The 13331-nt window shown below is 37.4% G+C and overlaps 1 protein-coding gene across 1 annotated transcript; it reads left to right on the forward strand.

The window, feature by feature from the left end:
- Positions 1-1114: 1114 nt before the first annotated feature.
- Positions 1115-13000, forward strand: epx (eosinophil peroxidase). Its single transcript, XM_067436164.1, has 16 exons — positions 1115-1200; positions 1425-1509; positions 1658-1839; positions 1931-2063; positions 2939-3068; positions 5617-5823; positions 6132-6504; positions 6936-7096; positions 7185-7443; positions 8982-9152; positions 9699-9936; positions 10712-10917; positions 11011-11175; positions 12281-12364; positions 12454-12556; positions 12636-13000. The coding sequence occupies exons 1-16, from the start codon at positions 1125-1127 to the stop codon at positions 12691-12693; spliced, it is 2631 nt and encodes an 876-aa protein (XP_067292265.1). The 5' UTR covers positions 1115-1124; the 3' UTR covers positions 12694-13000.
- The last annotated feature ends 331 nt before the right edge of the window (positions 13001-13331 follow it).

The raw sequence follows: 13331 nt of genomic DNA on the forward strand, positions 1-13331 counted from the left end.
CTTTACACTGCTTTGTACCTCCACACATCATTAAACTGCACAGATGGTGATGTATACATACTCTGGGTTTTTTAACGATTATTTTGCATATTTATAACAAATTGTTCTGCATTCGTTGTTATTTATTTACTGTATTTTTGTAGATTACTAAAACTGTTCTGTGCACAAGCACGCACATAGTTTAGATTTGAAGCAAGAACAAAATGTTATATATTTTACAAGACAGAAAGTGAGAATATAAGACCGTACAGATGGATACGACATGCTTGGTAAGTACAACTAAGAAGTACACTAATATATTATTTTAATATTTATATTACTATTATTTTGTACAATTGTTGTGCGTGTGTGTGTCTTTGGTATAGTTTTGTTTAATAATTATTTTCATATTTATATTATTTTTGTTTAATTTTTGCATGTTTGTTTAATAATTATATGTAATATATAATTATATAAAAACTATAATTACACAGATATGCAACAATTGTACACAATAATATTATTTTATTATATACTGTAATTACTACACATGAAAAAACAATCAACAACTATACAAAAATATAAAACTAGTTTTTTGCATGTATTATAATTGTTCAATTGTTTTGTGTAGTTTTTTGATTCATTATTATTTTAATATATTATTTTGTATAATTGTTACATATTTGTGTAAAAATTATAGATTTAAATAATTAATATATTTAATTATTGCACAAACATTACACAACTATTATACAAAATAATGTTACATAATTAAAACAGAATTATTATACATGAAAAAACAATATGTTTTGTATAGTTTTTTATTCATTATTATTTTAATATTTATATTACTTTGTATAATAGTTGCATGTTTGTGTAATTATATAAAATATATTAATTATATAAAAACGAATTATTATAAAAATATGCAACAATTATACAAAATATGAATCTATTATATACTATAATTATTACACATAGAAAAAACAATCAACAACTGTACAAAAAAGTATATTTTTTAATAGTTTTTTTCCATGTATAATAATTATAGCTTGTGTGTGTGAGTATATATAATATTTTATTTTAAAACAATTTTGTTGATTTGTATGTTCATATTTTTCTTATTTCAGGAATCTTTCTCATGCATGATAATCTCTGTATTTGTGATATTGTGTCTGCCGCTGCCATCCACATCTCATTTTCCTTCCCAGAATGCATCAGGTACTGAATTATTACTTAATATATCTAGTTGGTATTTTTCTGGGTAAAATTAAAGTTTGTAGTATAATGCTTTCTTCGTGTTTACCAACTGCATACACAAGACTGGCAGGCACATATAAAGTTCACAATAAGACCTATTAATTCCATTATTGTAGTTGTTTAACTCAAATAGCAGGAGATGAATGGCAGGTTTTGCCGTGAAATGTATTGTGGTGTTTTTCCAGTGTATTTGGGATCCAGTTTCATTCAGGAAGCTTTACGCAGAGCCAGAGAGCTGACAGATGCTGCATACGCTCACACCAATGAGAGGTGAGACTTAAAAACTACATTACTGCTCTGTCATAGCTCATATGATTGAAGTTTATGGAAGCATAACACACACACACACACACACAAATTGATAGTTATCGTACAGTAAGAACGTCATAAAGTATTTCTATTCTCTCATTTGTGTCAGAGTGAAGGCGTCTGTATCAGACGGAGATGGTGCTGTCCGACCCAGTGACCTGTTGGCCTTGTTCAAACAAACTGGCCCGAAAACCAGAACCCACATCAGATCCGCTGAGTTTCTGGACAACACGGTAGAGCTGATACGAGAGATGGTGTACACACACTCCATGGACAAACCCGACCTCACCGGTACGCACGCATTTGTGTCACATGAGACATTAAACGTATGATCATTGACGGCTCATAAAAGTCATCTCAACATGTGCTGTGTGCATCTTAGAGCTATTGAGTGCAGAAGACATGGAGACCATACTGCAGGTTACAGGCTGCTCCACAGAGACGCAGAGACCAGTGTGTAAATCTGACTGTCTGTCCAAACGCTACCGTACCATCACAGGACACTGCAACAACAGGTACACACACAGTTTGGCCACACTCATCTCTCTCCGCAGACGCATCACTTCCCAAAACATCTGCTGAACTGCAACCATAACAAAATTACAGTTTTCTTATGGCATAAGAAAATTATGTATTAATATTTGTATGTAATTTTTTTAACATTGTAATATTTATGTAATATTACAACATTATATAGAAATAAAAATATATTTCATTATATATACATTTTAATATAATATTCAAACACTTTGACACTAGATATTTTCGTATTTACACACACACACACACACACACACACATACACACGTCTGGTGCACTATCTTTCTGGGGACTCACCATAGACGTAATGGTTTTTATACTGTACAAACCATATTTTCTATCCCCCTACACTGCCCCTGCCCCTAAACCTACCCATCACACACACAGACACACACACACATCTGGTGCACTATCTTTCTGGGGACTCACCATAGACGTAATGGTTTTTATACTGTACAAACCATATATTCTATCCCCTACACTGCCCCTGCCCCTAAACCTGCCCATCACACACACACATACACACCCTGCCCCTACCCCTACCCCTAAACCTACCCATCACAGGAAACTGTCTGCATTTTTACATTTTCAAAAAAACTCATACTGTATGATTTATAAGCTTTTACCCATGGGGACCTCAATTTAGGTCCCCACAGTGACATGAGTCCCCATAAGTCTGTGCATTCAGGTTGAAGTCCCCACCAGGCTAGAAAAACATGTACACCCACACACACACACACACACACACGAAGGTCGTATGGGATGTCTAATGGACACAATATCAAAATATTCGTTTTGATATTCGGTCATTCGGTTTCTTTAAGATCAGAAAAACTTTTTGACTTTGCAGAGAAAACCCTCTATGGGGGGCAGCAAACACCCCTTACGCCCGCTGGCTCTCGCCGGAGTACGAGGACCCTCGAGGGGCCCCGAGGGGCTGGAACCCACAGCACACCTACCATAACTACACACTACCACCTGTAAGAAAACTCATGCAAGTTCGGAGAAATAAAATACATTTTATTTTAAATTAAGTCTTAATTACTTATTAGTCTGTAATCACATTTTTTTTTTTTCTTTTAATAGCCTGACAAAAACATTTGGTGGGTTTATATTGCTTAAGTGTTTGCATTCATTAAGAAACTGCATTTTACAATATATTCTACAAACAATAGGAAATGGTGGAAAAAACCATTACAAATAGCCTATAATATTTATTATTACTACTATTATTTAAATCATTAAAATATAAAACTAAAATTATTCAAATCATATAATTTACTTTAATGATAAACTGTATTATAATTTAATTAAAATAATTAAACTAATCTAGTGTGCTATTGATTTAAATAAATTTTAATTCAATATGCAAAATCTTGTTAATTTGCAATTAACACATTCAATGAAAATAAATAAGTTAAAGAGTTTAAGTGTGCATTTTCTGTACCAAACAAAATCAATATTGGCTCTACCAGTGTTGTTATTTTTGAGTCAGGACTATCTGTGTGACTCATTGCATATTTTTGTATTATTTATACATTTTTTATGTTTTGAATTAGCTTTTATTTTTTAGATTTTCATGTGCTTTTGTAGTTTTTGTTTTTAGTTTTAAATTAACTGCAACTTTTTTTTTTTTTAAGTTTGAGATTTTCCATTTGATATTTACATAAAATAATGTGATTTAACAAAGTGATTTTTTTCAATAGTTATAGTTTTCTTTTTCACAGTGATGCCTTAAAATATTTTTTTGTTCGGTAAAGAACCAGTGAAAAAAACTTTTTTTTTTTTATTCTAAAGAACTTTTAATTTTAAATGTTCTTCTTATTGGAACCATAGATGCCAATATAGAACCTTTATTTTCACAAGGTTTTGCGAGACTAAAGATGAAAATAGGACCAAAAGAGCCAATAATGGTATTGAGCATAAAGCCCTGCATTGATGCCCGAGCCCGACGGGCCCCGACTTTTTTACGCCCCTAGGGCCGGGCTTCGGGCCAATTTTCACGCCATGCCTAAAACGCGGGCCGGGCTTCGGGCCTTTTTTTAGGCTTCTCCTTCGTTTTATATTTATTTTATCAATTAAAAGGAACAATGAATTCTACGCTGGTGGAAACAACACGAGACCATAATAGCTAACGCGACTGTCAAGATGGCTCGCACAGTGTTCAGAGCATGTTCAGAGTCCGCGCCAGCAGCAGCAGCGCGCGTTTCTTCAGCGCAGCTGCTAGAGTTAAGGCCGGAGACACACTGCAAGCGTGGTGTGAGCGTGGCGTTTCTGTTGCGTGTCATCCGCGGGGCGTCTGCTGCTATTAATGTACAGGGGAGCCCTATACTTCATGTTAAATATAAATATATTGCCTATTGATACAGCAAAGACAACGTCGGCAGTAGCCGGCCCATACCATATCCATATTGACGGCAAAAGGCTACAGAATATTTCGTTCTGTATTGACTGGTGTAATATTTCAAAATCGATAATTATGTTGTTTTTTATTATTACAATTAGGCCTATCTGCATTTATGTTAACCTACAGACTTTCAAACATGAAAATGTCATTGTGTCAATGTATTATGGGCTATATATATGTTGTAGTCAGATAGATATGATGGTGCTGCAAAATGCATCGCCGCAAATGACTAATGCAAGCCAACGCAAATGGCTGTAAATGAAACTTAAAATAAGTCTAAGATGGTCAAAAACACAATCATCTTCAATAAAAATGAATGAGACTAAATGATCTTACCAGTGCGCTTAGGTCGCGCTCTCTTATGTGGTCTTTGAATTTGAAATAAGCTGCTGAATAAAATGCATCTTGAATCTTTTGCTTCCGTTGCTGTAAACTCCGTTAAATGAGCATATACCCTGGGAATTGAAGATGGGATTTATATTCATTTTGCGTAGGTGTAAGGTAGGCTATAAGACAACCTGCATGTTCTTTTTTTATTATTATTTGTTTTTAGATTAGCTCCGTTTGCGAGAGCCGCGAGCAGAATCAGCCTGCCTCAGCTCGTCAAAAATGCCTTTTAGGCTACTGGTGGTAATAGTTGGCGAAATTAACTAATTGTTAATGTGATGCTTGAAGTGTTTTATGGATTTTAATATAGGCAAGACAAGTCAAGAGTTGATTTGAGAGACTAAATCGATTAAATATGCGATTAACTCACTGTCGGCCGCTGGCCGCTTTTGGTCGTCACTTAAAAAAATTAAAACTTTAATTTAACAAACAAAAAAATGCTCTAAACATTTTTCTAAATTACCTTAATAAAGAAACTAAACGAAATATAACTACTTTGACATTAAAAACAAAACAGAACTATTTTAATGGCTGCAACAATTAAAAAAAAAACAAAAAAAAAAAAAAAAAAAAACGGCTCCAGTCGGACTCGGGCCGAGATTTCTGATAAGCTGTCGGACACGGGCCGGGCTAGGGCCTCAGCGTCTCGGGCCAGGGCCGGGCTAGGGCCTAGATTTGAGGCCCGTGCAGGGCTCTAATTGAGCAGAAGGTTTCCAGTTGCTCTCTTTTTGCAGGTCCGCAGTGTGTCGCAGGAGGTTTTGTACACTCATAATGAGAACATCTCTCTGGACATGTCTCTGTCTCATCTGCTGGTGGAGTGGGGTCAGTGGATCGATCATGACCTGACTTTGACCCCTCAGAGTCCCAGCACTGCGGCCTTTAAGACCGGAGCCGACTGCACACGCACCTGCAGCAGGGACACGCCATGTTTTCCAATACAGGTGTGTATGTACACGCTCAGAAAAAAAGGTACAGTGCTGTCACTGGGGCGGTACCCTAAGGTACAAAAGTAAAAAGGTACATCTTTGTATCTTACTCCCTCCTAAATGGTACATATTAGTACCTTAAAAGGTACATATCAGTACTTTAAGAGTGTGAATTAGTACCTTAAAGTTACATAGTTGTACCTTTTCGGTTTTGTACCTTAGGATACCGCCCCAGTGACAGCTCTTTTTCTGACAGTGTACACCCTGAACACATGCTAGACTGCACACGCTCTGAACATCAATCTCTTTTTCTTCACGTTTAGATCCCCCTCTCCGACCCTCGCACGGGTACTCAGACCTGCATGCCGTTTTTCCGCTCTGCTCCCAGCTGTACGGTTCCACGCGGTCACCGGGAGCAGCTGAATGCCATCACTGCATTCGTGGATGCCAGCATGGTTTACGGGAGCTCGGATGCGCTCGCTGGCGTCCTGAGGAACCTCTCATCCACTCTTGGCCTGCTCGCCGTCAATCAGTTCCACTCAGACCAAGGGCTCGGCTTCATGCCCTACCTGCCCCGCACACAACCTCACCTGGATCCTTGCGGCCCACGAGAGCGGATCAACCCCATCCCGCTACCAGAGACGGCGGAAAGGCTCAACATATCCATAGGGAATAGATCGTTCTGTTTCCAAGCAGGTTGTTGGCATTAATATTAAATAAATAAAAGTAAACAAAAATCTGCACACTGCTATTCCTGCTCCCTAAAATGAATTTAAAAAGGACAGCGTTTCGACCCAAAGGGTCTTCGTCAGGCGCCCTTTGGGTCGTAACGTTGTCCTGTTTAAAAACATTTTTAGGAGCCGCAATAGCTGTGTGCAGATTTTTGTTTACTTTGATTTATGCTCTATTGAATATATATATATATAATTTTATATTTTATGGTTTTATTTTTTAATTTTAATTGCTCAGTTTTTATTTAATGCTGACTTTAAGGGTATTACAGCTAAAACATTTAATACAGAAACAGAAAATAAGTCAAGATTTCTGTCATTCCTAGCTTGGTCTTCACCCTAGTGCTTTCTGATTTAAACTGGCCAGTTGATGTGCTGTTTTTTGCCGTTTCTCAGGTGACTCTCGGGCCAATGAACACTTGGGTATGATCGCTCTGCACACGCTCTTTCTGAGAGAACACAATCGATTGGCTGAGGAGCTTCACGAGCTCAATCCTCACTGGAGCCCAGACACATTGTACCAGGAGGCCAGGAAAATACTGGGCGCCGTCCACCAGGTGAGAAGAGGTCCTTATGTAAAATGACTGTAAAAAAAAGGTTATTTTATTTATGCTTGCGTCTGACTTGCTAAATCTTGTTTGGAAGATCTTGACATGGGATCACTACTTGCCCCGTGTCCTGGGCCATAGTGCTAACCTGGTCCTCATGCCTTCGTACAAAGGTTACGACCCTGCCGCTGACCCTAGCATCTCCAACATTTTCTCCACCGCTGCCTTTCGGTTTGCACACGTAACCGTGCACCCGGTTGTGAACCGCCTCGGACCTGATTACCGGTTGAGCCCTGAACACCCGGCTTTGCCGTTACACCACTCTTTATTTGCATCCTGGAGGATGGTGCAAGAGGGTTCGTTACACACACACACACACACGTTTTTTTGTGACATATGGGGACATTCCATAGGCGTAATGGTTTTTATACTGTACAAACCGCATTTTCTATCCCCTTACACTGCCCCTGCCCCTAAACCTACATATCACAGGAAACATTCTGCATTTTTACTTTCTAAAAAAACTCATCCTTTATGATTTATAAGCATTTTGAAAAGTGAGGGCAGGGCCAATGTCCTCAAATTTCACCCTCTCCTTGTAATACCTGTGTCATACCCATGTCATTATACACATTTGTGTCCTCATATGTCACAAAAACATGCCCCCACACACATAACTAACAGATATCACTATATTTCCTAATGTAATCACAGTACATTAAGACAATTGTTTTTTTATTACAAGTTCTTTTACATGTTATGTTATATGCAACTGATGCATTAATTAAATATGCACTAACATGCTTGAAGAACAGAAATCCGAACATTGTATTAAGCCAGGTTCAAAATGCTTGTTTCAAAAATGCAAAACTCTGGAGCTGGAGAAAAAACTCACAGCCTTTACAGATAAGTATTGTAAATTAAATATAAAGACTATATATAAAGAAAATAATAAAACAAACACTTACATTTGCAGTAAACTATTTCTGAGGTACACTGTTTGTGTACAACAACAAATGAGTTATTCGCCAGCAACTCCAGACAAAACTGTCCTGTTACTATAGATAACATTACAACAACAGCATATCTTGGTTCTGTGAAACAGCAAAAGCAATGTAACTCACGAATGGAGCAGAAAAAACGTAACCTCTGCATGTGTTTACAGGCCTTCCCTCTGAGGTCTCTCCAGCGATTTAAAGCTTTTTAAAGTATCTTACAGCTCTTGCCTGATCATACCCAGTGATATTCCTCTGATCTTTCGTTTTTTGTAATGTCTCTCAGCCATCTCTCTCTCTACAGTCTTTCTTCAAATCTCTCTCTCCTCCCCATTATGAGTGGACATGCCACATACATCTGATTGGCTCACTCTCCTCCCCCATCATGAGTAGACACGCCCCATACTGCTGATTGGCTAACTCTCCTCCCCCATTATGAGTAGACACGCCCCCTATTGCTGATTGGCTCACTCTCCCCCATTATGAGTAGACACGCCCCCTATTGCTGATTGGCTCACTCTCCTCCCCCATTATGAGTAGACACTTAGACACAATAGTGTCTATGAGTAGACACTATTGCTGATTGGCTCACTCTCTCTCCTCCCCATCACGAGTGGACACGCCCCCTACTGCTGTTTAGTTTGGTCACAGTGTGTTGTGCTGCTCGGTCCCATCCGCTTTCAACAGTGTTTTTCAGAAATCACTTACTGCACCTTTAAATGTGTGTTTTAGATGCTTTCTTTCCACTAGTCTGAAAGACGGCATTGTTATGGAAGAAAAATAGGCCAAAAATCTCAAAACTGACCAGAGCTTGTATCTTTAATGTTCATGATTGCATGCTAATTTACTCAACATGCACATCAGGTTATGATGGATAATGAACATTTCTGTGTGTGCAGGAGGCATCGATCCTGTGCTGCGTGGTTTGCTCTTGTCCCCAGCAAAACTGCAGACAGCAGATCAGATGATGGTGGAGGAACTGACCGAGAGGCTTTTCCAGGCTCAGGGAGGGCTGCCGCTCGACCTAGCGGCGTTAAACCTGCAGCGGGGACGAGATCATGGCTTACAAGGTGCCATTCAGCAGCCTGTCATTAGTTAAAGGGTTAGTTCACCCAAAAATGAAAATTATGTCATTAATGCGTATGTGTATGCACACTATACTGTCCATGTCCAGAAAGGGACTAAAAACATCATCAAAGTAGTCCATATGAGACATCAATGGGTTAATTAGAGTCTCTTGAAGCAGAGAAAATACATTTGGGTCCAAAAATAACAAAAACTACACCTTTAATTCAGCATTGTCTTCTTTGTCGTGTTTGTTTTCAATCCTCAAATAAAGATTTAAACGGTTATGAATCAGCGAATTGATTCACGATTCGGATCGCGTGCATATGCTTTCGGACTAAATATAAAATATCTTAAACTGTGTGTGAAGATGAACGGAGGTCTTACGGGTGAGGAACGACATTAGGGAGAGTCGTTAATGACATACATTTGATTTTTGGGTGAACAAACACTTTAACCATAGTGAGCTGCCTCACTGTCTTCAGGTGAAGTAAATCTGGTAAATCTGAGGATGCTGAGCTAGACTTGCAGTTATTTCATTCTCTCCGCAGGTTACAGTGCATGGCGAGAACTCTGCGGCCTCTCTGCCCCATCAAATGAATCTGATTTAGCAGGGATTCTGGGTAATGGAGTTCTGGCCAGGAAGCTGCTGCATCTCTATGGAACAGCTAAGAACATAGACGTTTGGGTCGGCGCCATCTCAGAGCCCGCTCTGCCCGGGGGACGCGTGGGGCCGCTGCTGGCCTGCCTGATCGCCAAACAGTTCAGAGCACTTCGAGACGGTGACAGGTAGTCTTGTTTATGTAAACGTTGAGTGATCTCAGTCTGGCGTGATATAAAGTACATCATTAAATGGTAATCCGGGTTAAAGGGTTAGTTCACCCAAAAATGAAATGTATGTCATTAACTCCTCCCCCTAATGTCGTTCCACAGCCTTAAGACCTCCGTTCATCTTCACACACAGTTTAAGATATTTTATATTTGGTCCGAGAGATTTTCTGTTCCTTCAATGAAAGTGTATGCACAGTATACTGTCCCTTTCCAGAGGGACCTGAAAGGTATTGAAAAACTACGACTTTATTCAGCATTGTCTTCTCTTCCGTGTTTGTTTTCAAACTTCAAACAAAGATTTGAACGGTTATGAATCATCGGATCACCAATGTCACGTGATTTCAGCAGTTTGACACGCCATGCGAATCATGAATCAATTGCTGATTCATAACCGTTTAAATCTTTGTTTGAGGTTTGAAAACAAACACGGAAGAGAAGACAATTCTGAATAAAGTCGTAGTTTTTGTTATTTTTAGACCCAAATGTATTTTCTCTGCTTCAAGAGACTCTAATTAACCCACTGATGTCTCATATGGACTACTTTGATGATGTTTTTATTCCCTTTCTGGACATGGACAGTATAGTGTGCATACACTTGCATACGCTCTCGGACAAAATATAAAATATCTTTAACTGTGTGTGAAGATGAACGGAGGTCTTACGGGTGTGGAACGACATTAGGGAGAGGAGTTAATGACATCAATTTCATTTTTGGGTGAACTAACCCTTTAAGGTTCTGGTGGCAGAATGAAGGCGTGTTCAGCTCTGCTCAGAGAGACGCTCTCCGCAATACATCTCTGTCCCGCATCATCTGTGACAACACACGCATCCGTCTAGTGCCCTTTGACCCCTTCGCACACTCACTCCGCCCTGACGACCTGCTGCCCTGCACACACATCGCCCACATGAACCTCTCAGTGTGGAGAGAACCGGACGCAGGTATTAGCGACCATGAGAATAATAGTAATCCAAAAATCCTTTTATTTGATGTGTTTTATTTATGGTCGGCCTTTATTTCTGTCCCCTTTTCAGACCCGGTGTGTGGTGCGGTCCCGCGGTTACATCTGGGTTTCTCTGTGCTGTGTGACTCTACCGTGATGTATCAGTGTCCTTCTGGATACCTGCTTCAGGGGGCCGCACACGTCACATGTGACCCCAAAACTCACAAGTGGAGCCCACAACCGCCCACCTGCCAAGGTCTCTGCTCATGTGTTTTGGACAAATTAAATTCATTTTTAAATGATAAATAAAATTATATGAAATTAAAATGTAAATATTAAGGATAAAATATTAAACAGAACAAAATTAAATATTAAACAATACATCAAATATTAAATGTAAAATAACATTAGATTAAATATTAAATTAAATACCTGATAAAATATATTTAAAAAAACAATTCATATTAAATAAATAAACAAATAAAGCATTATTAATCAATATTTTAATAAATTTTTTAAATGTAAAATAATATTATATTAAATGCAATATCTAATAAAATATTAAAAAACAATTCATATTAAATACATAAACAAATAAAGCATTATTAAATATTAAATATTTAAATAAAAATATATAAAAAAACATTTTCATTGGTCATTTCATATATTGATGAATGATCCGCACATTTGTTTTGGATAATTGAATTATCCATTAATATTAATTATTAATTTAATTTAGATAATATTAGATTACATTATATGGTAAATATTAATGACAAACAATTAAACATTATTATTAACGTAAACACAGTGTTTCTTCTTTTTGTTTCTTTATTCCATTAAGATGTATTAAAACTCCTGTCATATTTACACTCATAAATGTATAAAGTTCAAAAAAATTGCAGTAACTTACATGACATAAGAAGATAAATATGTACATATTACTTCTGGTCTTATTTAAAACCATAACTGAGTTTCCTGACATTATCTTACAATATATGTCATGTTACAATAAGGTTTGTAGATTTTCTTTTAATTTACTTCTTTTTAATCATTGTTGAAATTCCCATTTACTATTTCCTATAATATATATATATATATATATATATATATATATATATATATATATATATATATATATATATATATACACATATATATATATATATATATATAAATAATAGTTCGCTTTTTATTTCCTAATAATTGACTAATTAAATTAAGTTTAACATTCATAACATTAGATTAGATGGTGAATATTAATGACAACATTTGAAATGATTAATATTAAATATTAAATTTAATTAATAAAAATTTGAAATGGAATGATTATTAAAACAGTGTTTTATTGGTTATTTCAGATATCGATGAATGTTCCGCTCATCCGGCTGTCTGCCCTCCACACCTTCAGTGCCTCAACACACCTGGAGGTCACACTTGCACAGGTGAGCTGCTGCCACGCCCATAACCAGCAGTCTTCTCAACCTATGGCATATTAATCTCATAAATTACCTGTTTTTCGTCGCATATGTAGAACCTGCAGCTCCGCCCCTTTCTGCCTCCTCCATTGTTGCGTCAGTGATGTCAGTCCTAGGGGGCGTGGCTTTGATTGTGCTCTTCCTCGCCTGCTACAAAAGGTGTGTCCCAAGAACCTCCACTTCACACAGTTGTTTTGTCTGTGTAAGCGTACTTATACTCTGATTGTCAATCCTGCAGAGTTTTCCTTCGGAAAGCCGAGACGGTGAAGGCAGAATGCTGTCAGAGGAGAAGATGAAATGGAGTCATGGGGAAACTGGTTTGGAAAATGTGCAGATTTGGTCACAAATGGTCTGTGTTTACATGCTCATAATCACAATCTCGTCTCACTGCGCTCAAACTCTGGACAGAAAAACACATCAATGAAACGTGTCCAAGCCTGCGAAGCATTTTTAACATTTCTCCCAGTGTTCTCGCCCTTGAGACAAGCTTTTGTCTGTGGTGAATTTGCCATCGGCTCTCCCACGCGTGACGTGACGCATGTACTTTGTTGTAGATTAGCCTTGATTTGATTGAATATACATATACCTTATTGAAAGAAGTCTATACTGACCCCTCTATTATATATATTAAAATAGAAAACAATTATTTTAAATTGTAATAATGTTTCACAATATTACTGTTCTTTTTCAGTATTTTTTGCTCAAATAAATGCAGCCTTGAAGAGCAGAAGATACTTCTTTCTGTGAAGTCGTGCATACGTGTGTGTATGATGTATTTAAATAAGCTTTGACTTTAAAATAATTATCACTTCAAGCATCATAAATGAACATCTTGGGCCTTCTGGTTGGTTTTAGAGGGTTTTTACAGAATTATCTCATAAAATCATAATTATATTTATATATTCCACACCTGTGAACGTCCAAAATATAGCAT

The sequence above is a fragment of the Pseudorasbora parva genome, chromosome 25, assembly GCF_024679245.1.
Source record: "Pseudorasbora parva isolate DD20220531a chromosome 25, ASM2467924v1, whole genome shotgun sequence".
Lineage (NCBI taxonomy): Eukaryota > Metazoa > Chordata > Actinopteri > Cypriniformes > Gobionidae > Pseudorasbora > Pseudorasbora parva.

What these genes read in the sequence shown, in the direction of transcription:
- epx (XM_067436164.1), top strand. Translation starts at nt 1,125, where the DNA reads ATGATAATCTCTGTATTTGTGATATTGTGTCTGCCGCTGCCATCCACA. An exon ending in ATAACTACACACTACCACCT is followed by an intron (nt 3,069 to 5,616) that starts GTAAGAAAACTC and finishes CTCTTTTTGCAG; the next exon opens with GTCCGCAGTGTGTCGCAGGA. An exon ending in ACGAGATCATGGCTTACAAG is followed by an intron (nt 9,153 to 9,698) that starts GTGCCATTCAGC and finishes TTCTCTCCGCAG; the next exon opens with GTTACAGTGCATGGCGAGAA.